The sequence below is a fragment of the Nomia melanderi genome, chromosome 14 (assembly GCF_051020985.1).
Source record: "Nomia melanderi isolate GNS246 chromosome 14, iyNomMela1, whole genome shotgun sequence".
Classification (NCBI taxonomy): Eukaryota; Metazoa; Arthropoda; class Insecta; order Hymenoptera; family Halictidae; genus Nomia; species Nomia melanderi.
Window position 1 is genome coordinate 6,016,534 of NC_135012.1, and position 16,068 is coordinate 6,032,601.

General features: G+C 39.2%; 3 protein-coding genes across 13 annotated transcripts in view; 1 reads left to right on the forward strand and 2 right to left on the reverse strand.

The window, feature by feature from the left end:
* LOC116425700 (ubiquitin carboxyl-terminal hydrolase 48) overlaps positions 1-2,390 on the reverse strand; it is a 75,864-nt gene extending 73,474 nt beyond the window's left edge. The window contains exons 1-2 of one of the 5 annotated variants that reach the window (XM_031973748.2): positions 1,324-1,470; positions 755-818 (exon numbers count right to left, since the gene is read on the reverse strand). In XM_031973748.2, the coding sequence (XP_031829608.1) occupies positions 755-778 (24 nt within the window). In that variant the 5' untranslated portion in view covers positions 779-818; positions 1,324-1,470. Of the gene's footprint in view, positions 1-327; positions 456-561; positions 714-754; positions 819-1,323; positions 1,471-2,084 lie in introns of those variants that run through there. The other 4 variants (XM_076373680.1, XM_031973750.2, XM_031973749.2 and 1 more) reach the window with 4 other exon arrangements.
* On the forward strand, positions 398-2,004 carry PolZ2 (DNA polymerase zeta subunit 2). 3 transcript variants are annotated; one of them, XM_031973756.2, is made up of 4 exons: positions 398-548; positions 1,164-1,253; positions 1,326-1,623; positions 1,693-2,004. In XM_031973756.2, exons 2-4 carry the CDS (start codon positions 1,235-1,237, stop codon positions 1,997-1,999), a joined length of 624 nt encoding a protein of 207 aa, XP_031829616.1. In that variant the 5' UTR covers positions 398-548; positions 1,164-1,234; the 3' UTR covers positions 2,000-2,004. The 3 variants fall into 3 exon arrangements, with proteins under 3 accessions (XP_031829616.1, XP_031829614.1, XP_076229796.1); XM_031973754.2 differs by having other exon boundaries at positions 521-659; XM_076373681.1 differs by lacking the exon at positions 398-548 and having other exon boundaries at positions 1,220-1,253; positions 1,347-1,623.
* Positions 2,391-4,044: 1,654 nt separating the features above from the next.
* L (zinc finger protein Lobe) overlaps positions 4,045-16,068 on the reverse strand; it is a 113,792-nt gene continuing 101,768 nt past the window's right edge. For 4 of the 5 annotated variants that reach the window (XM_076373694.1, XM_031973759.2, XM_031973760.2 and 1 more), the window contains 4 exons: positions 6,979-8,710; positions 5,833-6,909; positions 5,532-5,753; positions 4,045-5,450 (listed from right to left, as the gene is read on the reverse strand). In XM_076373694.1, the coding sequence (XP_076229809.1) occupies positions 5,082-5,450; positions 5,532-5,753; positions 5,833-6,909; positions 6,979-8,710 (3,400 nt within the window). In that variant the 3' untranslated portion in view covers positions 4,045-5,081. The remainder of the gene's footprint in view (positions 5,451-5,531; positions 5,754-5,832; positions 6,910-6,978; positions 8,711-16,068) is intronic. The other variant, XM_031973758.2, reaches the window with a different exon arrangement.

Here is a 16,068-nt window from a genome sequence, read left to right on the forward strand (position 1 = left end):
AGCTCTTCAAATTATAAAATGGAAGAAAATGCTAAATATTATTTATATTATTGATTATGATTATTATTATTTATATTAATAATCATGAAGTTAATTTTAAAATACTACAAAAATCACAATAATTATTAAACTACGAATTTTATGAATGATAAAGTATACAAGGTACAGTATATGGTGAAGTAAGAAAAATGTTTTGAGTTTAATAATATTCTAATTTAGTATCAATTCAATAAAATCCCGATATATAAAATAAATAATACAGTTTTCTATCTCGTCCCACTTTTAATAAATTAATTTACTGAAACGTGAATTTGATTAAATACCCACAGTCTAGTAATTGTACAACCAGATAACGCACACGTTTCGTTTCGCGCCATGAGAAAATCACGACTCACTAGTAAAATAAAAACGTAACGAAAGTGGCACTTGATACAATCGATTTCACTGGATTTCTGTGATCAAAAACAACAATAAAAAATTGAAGGCGGGCGACGTATTAAAACTATAACAAACACAAAACATTTGAACGATCTTATACGCTTAAAATTGTAAGCCATATACCTGCACGAAAGTTAATTTGTTGCTGATGTTCGAGGTTATGAGAAACGCCGCTATAATCTTTATATCATTCTACTCTTCTCTTACAACATTATCCGATTGTAAGAGAACATTTGTTGCGTGCATTAATGCATTTAACACTAGTTACACAATACTTTTCGTTAATTGATAAAAAAAGTCACATGAAAACACTAACCGTCCGATGTACACTGACCGCCATATGCAATTGGTTTCTCTCGAGGCGCGCGTCAAATTAATCTCTAAATAATAGAATGTATGCAAATTAATGTAGAAAACATTTTTACAGACTACCGTCTAGTTTCCTATTTTGATAATACTTTTATTTTTATTATTTGTTTCTCTCAATCCTTATATCTATAATCGTTATAAGAGGATTGTTTTTTTTTAATTACTTATTATTTTTACTACATATCTACAAACATAGATTATAAAATGAAAGTATTTTACATTATATAAATGAATTTTACAAAAAGTAAAAGATTGCTCAAATAATAGACATGGATATAAATGGGAACCATACATATTTTTTAAGATGAATCTAAAAGAACCCTTAGTATAGGAAATAAATTTGTTTTCCTTTTCAGCTTATATGAATTACTTCATATCAATTAAAATTTTAAATTATTAAATTATAAATTTAAATTTAAAGTTTGGAATGTCTCAAGATAAAATAGGTAACTAATGTTTAAAGAAGTGAAATTATCAAATTGATAATAAGTACAAATACTAATTGAAAATACTTACAGTTGGTATTGATATTTTATTAGAGTTTCTAGAAGTAGCATTCAATCACATATTATACTTTAGAAACCTATATCCCAATGAAATTTTCATAAAAAAGAAGATATATAGTACAACAGTATACGTTTCCGAACATCCAGAGCTTAATGAATATTTGAAGAATGTTCTTAATGCAATTAAAGAACTTATTAAGGAAGATGAGAGCTCTATAAAAGCAGTGAGTCTTGTTATCTATAACAAGAACAAGCAACCAATTGAAAAATTTATTTTTGATCTTGTTAAGATTCAACCTAATAGTGCAGAGTATGTACTATTATTAATGACTTATAATTAACAGATGTGACTTACTAAACATTCTTGTAATTATTGCAGGAAAGATCCATACTATTTAAAAACAGAAGAAGCTCTTAGAACAATTTGTTTAAAATTATCTATGTGTGAAGCATATTTGAAGCCATTGCCACAAGATTCAACCTTCTCTATTGAAATTCAAACATATGAGGCTGCCCATGTCGGTCTAAGTGAAAATCCTTGTTGTGAGGATTTCCCATGGATCATTAACGAAGAATTGCCTGAAATACCTGATACAAATTTATTACCACTGAAAACTGTCAAAACTGATTGTTTAAATTTACAAATGTATGTAATCGAAAGTGAAAAAAATAAAAGTACAGATTAATTATATTTACAGGAAATAAATGAATGTTTCAATTATACAACATGGAACTCAATGAACCGAACAAATATATCTAAATTTCTCCTACCATTCTCATCAGAACATTTACTTCATAGATTTCTTATTCTTAATTTTCCAATTTCAAGTTATTTTAACAGTTACAGAAAATTAATATAAATACATTTAGCATCAGACTCCAGACAAACTGGATTCATATCTACAGTAAACATTATGCCTCATTAATTAGACGTCGAAAAATCATTGAACGGAAGTTGAATTGATAACAGAGATCTGAATAATTCATATACAGCGGAAAACCCCACCTACAAGTACATAAGTACATACGCAATAAATAATTATTTAATAAAATATTAAACTTCATGTAGCAATCTGAATGACTGTACCATCTAGTGTTGAATAAACTAAACTGTTCGTACCACTGGCTTAACTCTAGTATGCGACAGTCGGTATTTTTGTTGTGTTTTTTTATACGCTACATATTATAACATTTCTTAACTATTTTACAACAAACTGATTAATCCGTCTGTTCTCTTTGAGATATTTCAATAAAGTGAATAACTGTTGTTAGCTACGAACATTCAATTTATAAAATTATCATTATGTACTACATGAAAACATCGGTAATAGAAGATCCTTCAAAGCAGAGTGTTAGAAAGGGTTATTCCTTATCATCACTAGCGCGTCACAACGAAGATATTGGCGGCGCCATATTTCGATTGCCATAGACACTAATTGACTACTAGTTTGGTACATCTCACGAAAGATGGCACCATTCACTATATCCGTCTTTGTCGCACACTAATGCTTTCCTTGTCTCACACATTACAAACATACAAAACGCATTTAGCCCATCGAATAATCGCTAATGACTCGTTAATTTGACTTCAACTATAATTAACATTACCCCAGGAAAATTTCTACGGGTTCACTCTAATTTCCTCAAAAGCAAAAGCTCACCAATTGTTTCTAAAAAGTAAGAAAAGCAATGATATACCGGAGACCTGTTAAAAAATTCGATATCAGTTTCTTACGATGCTCTAGAAAATAATTAATAAATAATTAACGAGAAACAAAATCCTATCAACAGTGGTAGGGGAAAGTAGGGGAAGGTTTATTTTACAATCTCCGATTGTAAATGTTAATGAGTCATACGTGGGAGTCAAGTTATTAATGCATTTCGCATCGATCACGCGAATCTTCTCGGCGGCCATTATGCGTCCTTGTCTCTTTCCCGCCAAATTGTATATCTACCATTGTTGGATACCTCCTTAGTCGTCATGCTTCACGCGTAGGTACCAGGGACTGATGAGATGCTTTTTCGAAGTAGGTGGCACAGGGATTGCTATCTCTGTCCTTGTCGCACACTATCTCTGTCCTTGTCTTACGCATTAAGGGTATAGGGAAAAACTCTGAAGATGCCCAACCGCTAGATGGCGATGTTATCGCCTCAACCAAAATTCTCTATCCTTGTCTTACTCATTGAAAAATAGGGACACGTTATTATAATGAAAATTAATGCTGTATTAACCCTATGCACTCGGAAATTTTTGACTAGAAATATTGAACATTTTCCAATGAGTTGTAGGCAACATTCTTTGAGACGAACTAAATGATAGAATATATGTAAATTAAGAAACAGAATTATTGTTTCTATATTTCACACATTTATGGATTATATGGAATTTAATGTTGTGTGTAATAGTTTATAATTTTGGTATATTAAATTGAATGGTGAGTAAGAGTCACCTGACGAGTGCAAAGGGTTAATAGTTTTACTCTTTCAAATACGTAATATTATTGTCTTTTAACAATAAATTAATGGAATTGACATAAAACTTGACCCAATATTAACAGAAAATTAAAATAAAAGTTTCTTTCAGTTTCTTATATTACTTCTGTTTCTTCATAATCAATTTTTTTTAATATCAATGTATTTAATTCTTAAGGGAGAATATTTTATGCTAGACTATTTTGTGCATGCAGTGGAAGGGAAATGTTTTTATAACAAGGATTGGCGATTTAAAACAATAATTTATTTCATAAAGAACTATCCTATAATATCGCTAAGCCTAGTGGACAGGTTATTGCATCTGCTTCCTTTAAATAATTACCGTTTATGGTACTGACGAATCGATCAAACAATGAGTAATAGTTTCTAGTACTATTCAACGTATTTACAGAATCGCAGCCATGGGAAATCTACAAACCCTTCATATTCATAAGAAATAACGACACTTCTTATAGTACAAATTCGTTCGAGTAGATCCTTCTTTTTCATTTTAAACAAATCGATTGTAATTATAGACGATACAATAGAGTTAACAATTAATGTAAGAAATGAATGAAACATGCTTTCGTATTGGAAACATAAATTGAAATAACAGAATACCACCTAACATAGAACAGAAGAGTATGTATTAAAGTTACATGCAACCAATACTCCACGAATTAACAAAACTCAACGCTGCAATTTATATTAAAAATTTGAAACACAATATAACCGTATCTTAACAGAATATGTAGACCTCGACGAATCAATCTCATATTATTCATGTGAAAATCATTGTTATTCGTCTACGATCTTCCGATTTGAACTTATTCTATCGCAATAACTCTGTGCATAAAGGAATTTTCGTGAGAACAATAACGAGTAGTCAATGGAAACGTTAATTCCATAGAACTTTACATTTCATTCAGTAAAAAACAATCAATGTTGGAACGAACCGTTTCCAAGTTCATTGAAAAAATGAATTTACCTTGTTACTCTTCGTACAACTCTCAACATTCAGAAACATTTCATCACATAGATTTCATTAAGGACATCTTAAAAAATCTAATTGTAAAAACGAGCTTTGTTTTACATTTGTATCTATCGACGAGTCTGTTCGTTATTTGAAGAAGCTTGCTCAATGATTTCAAAAGCGTAACAGCTTCCACTCTCTTCTATTACAATACGATTATAATAATAATCGATTTAACAACGAACGCAACTCTCGCACTTAAAAGCTCAATCACCGTTCAATCAATCTTCCTTATATCATTTGAAATACTCCGTTCAATGGAGTCACGATTCAGTTTTCTCCGGAACAGCAGGTTCCGTGTCAATTTCGGTTTTGAGTTTCTGATTTGCATCCTGTTTGCCTTCCTCCTCATGTTCCATTTGCCCGTCGACATTGATCTCTTCCTCTTCTTCTGCAGCATCTGGTAACAGTTCCTCTTTCACCGTGATCCCATCATCACAGATCTGCTCTTCAGGATCTGTAGCTTTCATTTCTACGACGTTCTGAACAGCTTCATGAGGCGGAGATACCTCTCCAGGTCGATGGAACGTTAACACATGATGATCCAGTTCTGCCCTGAAGAAGAACTTCAGAGTGCACTTTGAGCAGTCGTACGGACGGGCACCCAGACCATGTTCTTGTAGCATGTGATTCTAGAAAAAGTTTTAAGTTAGCTACCTAAGATCATCTAAGATGTTTATAGGATAACGAGATTAGCCGTGAATGCCAAGTACCTGAAGACCAATAGGAGCGGTGAAAAGAGACTGACAAATGTAACAACTAAGAGCAGCGCACCCGGCGAAAGTGTGCTCTATCAAATGGCTCTGCAACTGCAGGGGACTGCTAGCTTCGTAGAGACACAGGTGACACCGCAGTGCATCAATAGATTTCCCAGTGGCTTCTAAATGCTCCTTTCTTACATGCTGCTGTATCTTTGCTTCAGATGGAAACGACATCTGAAGATAGTACATTAATAAAAAAATTAACAGAGTATTAGACAAGTGATCCACGTTATCTTGCAAATATTTCCATTACCTGACACTGTATGCAAGTGTAAGTGTTCGATCCAGATCCAACCTTCTCGTGTTCCGTAAGTCTGTGTTTCTCAACCTCTTCAGGGTCCTCAAACTTCACCCCACAATCCTGACATCTTTTATTATCACTAGTCTCGTCCGTCCTGTCTTCAGCTTTGAAGACTCTATCAGGCTCCCATCTATCCCTAGACCCATCCCATTGAGACTCTTTACCACTCGAAGTCCATCCTCTATCGCTCTTCCCCCTAGCGTGCTCATACGGCGAATTCAGGATGGGTAGACCCTGAGAGTGGCGAATGTAACAGGACTTGCAAACCCTCAGGGACTGTCCACCGCCGCTGATATGGCTCGGTGGCAAACTGACGAAGTCATCCGCGGAATAGTCTCTTAAGCAGAGGCAGCAACCAGGACTCTGACTCTTTTGATTGGGACTGGGGCTGGACGTTGCACTCTGGGGGCCAGTGGGAGACCTGAGGTGATGCCTGGCATGCAGACGACACTCTAAGTCACTGATCAACGTCTGCCTGCAGACGACACAGGCCGCAGGCAGATGAGGGAGAGAGCCGTCCAGTCTCTGTTGAGGATCAACATTCTCCAGGCTGTGTCTCTGCACGTGCTCGAGGAACTGGGCTTCCGACGTTAAGTTTCCTCGGCAAACGACGCAGGTGTCGCTTAGCTGAATCTTGCAATGCTTCTGCAGTTTGTGCTCAGCTAAGGTTGCTCCGGAAGGACACACCTCGTCGCAGATGTTGCACTTGTGACGACCTCCAGGTTCATTGGAGGCGTGCTGGATCCTAGTATGGGATTCCAGTTCAGTCCTAGAGCGACACACTTCACCACAGTACGCACAGGTCATGCTGAGGTTGGACACGGACTTGTTCTGCAGCTTCGCCGGGGTGTGAGCCAGTTTCTTGTGAGCCTGCAGCTCTGCCTCATTCGCGAACTCTCCTCTCTCGCAGAGCTCGCACTGCTGCCCCCCTGTGTTGGTGTAGTTCGGCCGTTTGTTGTTGTTGTCCCGTTGGTTCAGGGAATTGTTGTTGCTGGACGCTGGAGAACGACCTCTTTTCTGGGACTTAGGCTGTAAAAAGAAACAACGCGTAAGGATTCAATGATATTTCAGAGGCGACAACAACGCAATAACACTTACCTCTTCCTGCGTCCTGGCTGGTCTCCCTATCCGTCCATTTTCCCTGGAGCTGCTCCTCACAGCCTGATGATCGCTCGAATGATGAGCTTGGGCCATGTGTCTGTCGAGCAAGAATTCCACGGCGAAGCCCTCCCTGCAGATAGGACATCTGTACAAGCTAGTCGAGTGGCTGGCCAAGTGAAGTTGCAGCTCCAACTCAGAGTTGCAGCAGATCCCACAGAAAACGCATCTCGGCACAGCGTTCCCAGTGATTCCGGGTGTTGATGCTGGACTCCTAGCCACGGGACTGCTGTTAGAAACCGTGGAAGGCGCGTGGACGTTCCTGACATGATTCGCCATCTCCGATTCGCTCCTGAAGAAGCTTCTACCCTCCCCCGGCGTGTTTCCCGGCGAGTTCTCATTATTGGGCACTGTGCAGGCGTTGCACCGATAGATCCTGCACTCCTGACTATGCTTCACCGCGAAGTGGACCTGTATCGCTACTCTGGAGTCGAAAGTGTCCCTGCATAAGGCGCATCTGTACAAATGGTGCGCATGGCTGTCGAGCAGGTGCCTCTGCAAAAGGTCCGGATGAGGGTACAGCTTCTTGCAGGCTCCACAAGCGTACTCCTTGCTGATCTGGCCCAGATAATGCTTCGTCAGATGCGCCAGCATGTCCTCTCTGTCCTGGAAGCTCGCTTCGCACTTAGGACACGGATGTCTCATGGCGTCATTCCTATGATCAGCTTGCAGATGCCTAGCTAGATGCTCCCTGAACGATTCGAAGTCCTTCAACGCTGCTCCGCATTGTCCGCAGAGCAACGTTCCTGCAGTGTAACTGTTCTCAGTCGGTCTGGAATGTTTGCTGGTCAGATCAGCCGGCTCGGAGACCGATTCCCTAGGCTTCTGGCTTCTAGAACTCTTCGAGTCGCCGTAACTCCCATTCATCTTTGCGTCCGCGTACTCCGCGCCTTCTAAAGGACCTATTCTGCGGTTCTCGCAGTGCTGCAGGACGTAGTGCTCCGCGTAAGCCGCGGCGGAGGCGCAAGGGATCCCGCAGAGAGGACACATCATCAGCGCTGACCCGAAACCGTCCGTCCTGTGGATCGAGACCAGGTGGTCTCTAAGTGTCGCCAACGTGGAGAACTTCATGGTGCATTGGTTGCAAGTGAACGCGTTCTCGTACTGATCCTTCTCGACGGATCTCTCGGTATCTTCTTGATACTTCCTCTCGTGGTCTTTCGAAGAGCCTTCCGATCGAGCCAGCGATCCTTTCTCCCGCTGGTAGTTCGCCTGATCGGTGCTCCTGCTGGGCGACGGTGGCACTGCCACGGCCTCGCCGCTCAAGATCGCCTGGTGCATCGTGTGCACGTGCATCTGCAGCTGTTGCATGCAACTGAACGAGTCCCTGGTGCAGTACATGCACGCCAGCTTCAACGGTGAACTCAGGATCGGCGTTGTGGACGCGCTGCCGTGAGAACTCTTCAAACCAGTCTTCGGATTCAGCGTTAGATTCAGAGATGGCGATGGAGAACTTGGCACCGGCGGCGAAGACGTGCTGTGCGAGGACACGCTTCGTCGACCGTACTCCACGTCCTGCAGTTTCGTAGCTCCCTGGGACTGGTGGTGGTGCTTCTTGTGCGACTGCATGTGCGATGTCAATGCGGCCGCGGTGTTGTAGCCGCGGGAACATGCCGTGCATTGGTATGGCTTCTGGGTGTCATGGGTCTTCATGTGGATCTTTAGGTGATCGCTGGAATCAGAGATTGGGGATTGGTTGAGTCGATGTTGTAGGATGCTGGGGAGAGTGGAACTTGTGAGCTTGAGATTAGACAAGTTTTCGGTGTTGGTTCGATTGTTGAGTTTCTGATGGATAGGGTATTGAGGATCTAGATGGATCTCGGAGTATTTGTCAGTATATGATGGATGTTCATTAAATGGGAGCACAATGTATCTCAAATAGAAACTGAATATTTATTAAATGGGAGCACAATGTGTCTCAAATAGAAACTGAATATTTATTAAATGGAAGTACAGTATGTTTCAAATAGGAACTCAATATTTATCAAAAGGGAAGTCAATATGTCTCAAATATAAAGTCAATATTTATCAATCGAGATCTCAATGTGCCTCGAATAGGAACTCAATATTTTTCAAACGAGAGCTCAATGTGTCTACAATAGGAACTCAATATTTATTAAATGGGACCATAATATGTGTTAAATAGAAACTCAATATTTATCAAACGAGAGCTCAATATGTTTCAAATAGAAATTCAATATTTATCAGACAGGAGCTGAATATACTTCAAATAGGAACTCACTATTTATCAAATGGAAATTCAACATGCCTCGAATACAAACTCAATATTTATCAAATGGAAACTCAATGTCCCTCAAACATGAACTCGATATTTATCAAAGGAGAGTTCAATATGTCTCAAATAGGAACTCAATATTCATCAAATGAAATCTCAATATGTCTCAAACATAAACTCAATATTTATCAACTGGAAACACAATATGTCCCAAATATAACCTCAATATTTATCAAACGAGATCTCAATACGTCTCAAACAGGAATTCAATCTTTCTCATGCAACAATTCAATATTCCAAAACTCGATCAACCATTTGCCCAATCGCCGAGTCTTCCCGCAAACCCTCCTATCCCCCTAACGAGACGGCAGACGATGCGACGAAAACGGACATTGAAATTTCGGAAATCTGTCAGAGGTCTCGAGCCGGGCCAAAAATAAAGGATGTCGGGGCAAGTCGAGTCGAGTCGAGTCGAGGCGAGGCGATACGGACTCGATAGGTCAACAATTTTCACGCGGTCGGACCCACGGACGGATGAATAATTCATCCCCTTCGCGGAAAACTAAATCCGTTATAAGGCGAGGTCACACGTATACGCGAATCGCGCGCGCTCGTAGACCGGTCAGTGTCTCGATTTCCAGAAACGAAGACAGACGGCAAATTTGCTCTTGCACTTTACGCTTGAATAATTCATAAGCCAGGATTATCGGCCGGCCAGCCTGGCCACGTCCTATTATCGCGTGTATCGCTTTCCGTGTGTCGTCTACCCAGGTGAGGAAAAGGGGATGCTGGACCTTGGCCGGCGACCGCCGGGCTTTTCAGTAATTCGACAAGTTCTGGCGAGTTCCTAACGTTTGTTCAGTGTTTCTTGATTCATTAGCATTTTTCTTTTAATTTCTACAGGCCATAATGAAACTTCTGCGATTGTTCTTATCTGTTGAACAATATTCCAAGTGAGTGGACTAAGGGAGGGTTAAGGAGGCTAGATTTATGAACGTTTATTCTACACTTTATGCTATGGTTTTAGACAACTACGTGTTCGTTTATATATTGTAGCTTGAAAATTAAAGTATTACTATGTGCATTCGTATAATTGCACGAATGAAAATAGACTTAAACTGCTACTAAGTAGTGTTTAAAAAATTCAGTGTCCCTGAAGTTAATGGGTCCCGTAAGTCTATTAGTGAAGGAGTTAACCCTTCGCACTCGGAAGCTCTCTCGGTGCGCTTCGTTTCTTAATTTATATATATTATCTGATTGGTTTCAATATTCTGTATCGGGAAATGTTGAGTATTTCTAATAAAGACCTTAGAGTGCTAACGATTGAAGGTTAAATGAAGACATCACTTAAACATGTAAATTAGCATATAAGAGAATAGGAATTATGAACGAGGGATTCACGTTGCATTTAATGTTTCATACTCTCGTTAAATCTACGGGAATGTTGAATATTCCTAATACAGACTTTCGAGTGCAAAGGATTGAAGGTTAAACGAAGACATTACTTAAACCTGCAAATTAGTATATAAAACAATGGGAATCATGAACGAGGGATTGGCGTTGCATTTAACGTTTGGTACTCTCATTAAATCTATGAAAATGTTGAATATTCCTAATACAGACTTTCGAGTGCAAAGGATTGAAGGTTAAACGAAGACATTACTTAAACCTGCAAATTAGTATATAAAACAATGGGAATCATGAACGAGGGATTAACGTTGCATTTAATGTTTGGTACTCCCATTAAATCTATCAGAAGTGTCCCAGCCTGTTCGACTCCCAGAAACAGGAAACGTTAAGGGAGATGATTTCGCGCTAAATCCATCAACGACTGGTCACGGTGATCACGGCGGAGTGTTTTGTAAATGAAAAAAATGGCCAGTCATTATCCCCGCAGGGGTGGAGCGCGCTGTTAGGGGCCAGGAAGAGAGGAAATAGAAATAAATGGAGCAGAAGAGAGAGCTCCACCCAGCGAACCGCCACCTTGGATCTCTCTCACGAATTCTCCCGCAATTCCGCCAGCTTCCGAGCATCCTCCTGCTGCAAGAATTTTATTTACGCGTCTCGTTTGCACAAAATAATAGAAGCTTGAAAGGATAAAATTGTTTAGACCGCCCTCGCGAGGATAGCCGTCCCAGCCGTGTTGACTTTTTAACAGGCCTTTAACGGATTATAGTACTCGTTTAACAGTCCACGTGGATCATCTCGTTTAATGGCAACTAGCTGAACATTTAACCAGTTGACTGCGTTCGACGAGTACATGCGTCATCTTAAAATCAAAATAATACTAATTCTTTCAACGATAAACTATTTATTTCTTCAGATAAACATGTAATTCTTCTTCATTTTGCTTTAGTTCTTCGTTAGAATATATTATACGTGCATTTGACCTGTGTTAGACGAGTATACACTTCATTATTTCATTTCATTGCGAGCATTATAGGAGATTTCCGAAATTAAATTCCACAATTAACAGGTTAAACCATTCACGGATAATTTTTAAAGTAAGCTTGTGGAAGATTTACAAGCCGTTTCAACACTTTCCCTACCGGCTTTGGTTTGGTACATTCGCTAATGTTTCCATGTATTATTTCGATTCATTACAGGAGGGAGTAATCTCGAGAAATTTGATGCAAACAGCTTATAATACGATGAATATGTGAACAACGATATAATTGACACAATGCTGGCACGTTGATGGACAGTAGAAATTTTAATGTGCCGCAAAAATAGGAAAAATGCAAATGCCGTACTTCGAGGGTTAAAGTGGCTTATAAATTTCAATGCTGTAGGATTCGTGTCATTTTGCATTGTAATGAAGATGAATGCTATGTTCACGTCCGCGAACGTGTTAATTTATTCGATAAACGCCGGTTTAAAAGAATTCCAGCGCACATTGGAAATCTTGGATATTTGGATTCTGGTAAGTAGTGTCAACTTTTTGCATTCGAAAGCTTTTTGCTAGAAATATTCGACACTTTTTGATAAAATATAGACGATGTTTGTTCCGACTAATGTAAGTAATTCAGTCGATAAATTAAGGAATGAAAATATTTTACTATATTTCACATAGTGATGCATTATAAAAAGTTCAATATTAAACATCAAACTTTATAATTTTATAATTTTACCGTTCAAATTAAGTTGTGACTTAGAGTCACCTCCTGAGTGTAAAAGGTTAACACTAGAACTACCGAGCACTCTTTCAAAATTTCCTAATCAAAGCTATAAGTGTGAATTTCTTAAGATTTCAATTGGTTTATATTTCAGTTTAGGTATCACTAAATTTAAATTTAAAATATCTGTACCTTCACAGCAATTCTGAAAGAGAAAATTAGAAATCTGTCATTTTGTGCCACCTGGAGTTCTAGTGTTAACCCTTTGCACTCGAAGACTTTCCACTAGAAACATTCAACGTTTTCCGATAAGATATAGACTTTCTTTGAAATCAACCAATGAGAAAAAGTACATAAATCAAGAAATAAAACTATTTTATTCCAATATTTCACATATTGATGCATTATACAAAGCTGAATATTATATATGACCTTATAATTTTACTATATCAAATCAGGTGGCTCAGAGTCATCTTTCAAGTACAAAGGATTAATATAAAACAGCATCGTACTCGATAAGTTTTTATGAGTTACCTTACCTTCAGATATAATCTAGTATATAATACTAAATTAAACCTAGTATATGATGCTAAATTAAATCTAGTAAATATATTCTCTATATCGCAGTTCAAAATTTCTGTTACCACGACATATTGTTCTATACTACGTAGAAGAAGGATATTTTCTCGTTGACTTTAACACTAGAACTATCAGAGAAGTGAAAATGACCCATTCCTGATTGCGTCTTTAATCGTTATTGAAAACATAACAGATAATTCTCTGAGAAATTACTACATTAATTATTACTCGAAATTACTACATTAAGATTACTCGAAATTACTACACTAAGATAATCATAGATATAAATTATAGAATTATAAATCAATAGAAATCTCAATAGTAGCGCTGTTGGTGTTTCTATGGAAAAATTTCAAAAAATCAGTTTGACCGTTCGGTGGTTCTAGTGTTGAATAAATCGAATAAGAAGCAAGTTTTTATTAGTTTTCTGGAAAGGTACTCGGTTCATGATAATCAAGGATGAAGTTTTGCGTTCCGTCTTCGCGGTGGATGATACGAGTCGGATCGATCGTGGACGATCTCCGTCGCGCACCGAGATCCCCCGTGGCTCTGCGGGATCTATGTGAGAACCACGGGGGTTTTCACCCTTTTGTTGGGTCACCCAAGCCGACCGTCAAGCACGGAGAACGAATAGAGATGTGGCGTAAAGATCAGGCAATGCGATTGTAATAATGGCTGACAGGCGAAGGTCTCTGTTAGGACCCCGCGAGTCGAATAACAAGAAATTCCCAGATGAACCCCGTGTTCCATTAACTGAACGATCCCCGCGTCCCATATACTCGCGACATATTAAACTTTGCTTCCGATCGCTTAACAGGAGTAAAATACCGAGACAAAGCTGTTACTAAGATTACTTACAGCAACGCGATGACACGTATAACATTCAATTTTAATATAGTTTCAGTAATTGTGGAAGCATGTCTTTGAAGAAGATTATCTTATGAGTCGGAAGAAGCTAGTACTGATTATCATCTAATGAAATCTGTCCTAATAATCCTGTTTCATTGAAAGAATTCATTTAGAGAGTCACGCGAACGATAGGCGGTCAGTAGCAAACTCTTTATCAACTGTTACGAAAGTATTCTATGGATCTGGATGAATTCTTAGCGAAGTTCTAATTAGGAATTCTGAGATGAACAATCAATTTTTATGAAAGTTCTAGTCTAGCTGTGGTTCTAGTCTAAGAGATCTTTGATTAACGATTAGTTTTTATCAAAATTCTAGTTAGGAGCTCTTAAATTAACGATCAAGTTTTAATGAAGTTCTGGTTAGGGAATCTTAGATCAACGATCAGGTTTTATCAAAATTGTAAGTAAGAGTTCCTAGATCAACAATCAATTCGTGACAAAGTTCTAGTTAGGAGATCTCAGACCAACGATCAGTGTTTATCAAAATCCTACGTAGAAGTTCCCAAATGAACGATCAATTTTTAACAAAATTCTAAAGTTAGGAGATCTCAGACCAACGACAAACCTTAACAAAGTTCTACTTAGAAGATCTCAAATCAACAATCAATTTCCACTAAAGTTCTACTCAGAAGATCTCAAATCAACGACCAACTTCTCAATAAACTCCAAATGATCAATCAATTATTAACAAAACTCTGGTTAGGAGATCTCAGATCACCGACCAATCTTAAAAAAGTTCTAATTAGAAGATCTTCTAATTAGAAAATCAACAACCAATTTCCACCGAAGTTCTACTCAGAAGATCTCAAAGCAACGACGGACTTTTCAATAAACTCCAAGGGTGCATCAAAGCGATCCAACCGAGTCGTGAGCGCGGCGTAACGTGTAAGGCCGGTCGGACGAGCGGGAACGAGGCACTTGACTAATGTTCTACCTGTTGTCCCGTAACACCTATGCGCCTACCTGTCCGCCGCTCACCTGGACGCGAGAGGGCCCCTTCTTCTCGCGTGCACGTAGCATTCAGGACGACGGACGGCCGGTCGGTCGGCCGGTCGGCCGGTTGCGCGCAGGGAGGAACGGACGGACACTCGAACACGAAAAAGGTGCGCGCCGCGCCGGTTCGCCACCCTCGCGGGCCAGCTTAGCATTTCAATACACGCGGTGCCTCGAGTGAATGCGCGCGGAGACGGGAGAGCTCGAAGAAGGGATAAAGAGAAAGGGAGGGAGGGCCGGAGAAATAAAGACGGGAAAAGAGGCCGCGGAGAAGAAAACCGGCAGAAGGGGGGAGGGTGAGAGAAAGAGTCACGTGAGAGAGTAAAGCTTGACTAATGCGAGCCGGGGCCGCGGTCGTCTCGCGATCATTACTCATTTGTCACCCGGTGGATCGGTCCCCCGGAATATCGGGGCCCTCTGTTTCCTCTACGCTTTTCCCGGCTGTCTCCAGCCATCCCCGCCACCATCTTCTTTCGCAATCTTAGACGACCTACCGGGGGATGATTGATTTTTCTCGACGCGACGTGATTTCCTTGAATGCGGGTGGTATAAATGTTTTTCTAATCGGTTTCCTTTGGAATTAGTGATTGGAGCTGCGATACGTTTGTCGTTCAATTAATATCGAGATCGAACTGGTATAATTAACACTAGAACTGGTAGATTGGACAAAATCACCTATTCTTCATTTCTTCGTTTTCTAATTATTAAAGAAATGACACGTGTTTCTCTGAGGAACGATTGAGGATATTGATTTAGCAGAATGCGAACTGAATTGTAGAGCAATTAGAGTCCCGATAGATGCGCTCTTGGAGTTTTTGTAAAGGAATTTCAAGAAGTCGATTTAACTGCTTGGTAGTTTTAGTGTTGATGTTTCTTTTGTTGCGGACTTGTTATTCGACACTGTGATATCGAGATCAAACTGGTATAATTAATGTTTCTTTCTTTATAGATTCGAGCAATCGCTTTGATTGAAAATTTGAAAGGGTAGAGTTTCTAATTGATCTAAAGATTCTAAAGATTGATCGAGACATTCTAAACATTCTAACTGAGCTAAACATTCTTCTTCAAACATAGCATTGAGATCTATTACAAGTATCTTATTTCATGAGATCAAGATGAAAATAACACAGCCAATTTTCGTTTCCTTAAACATTGGAATACTCACTTCAATAGAGATTTTAAAAGGGCACAGTGTCTA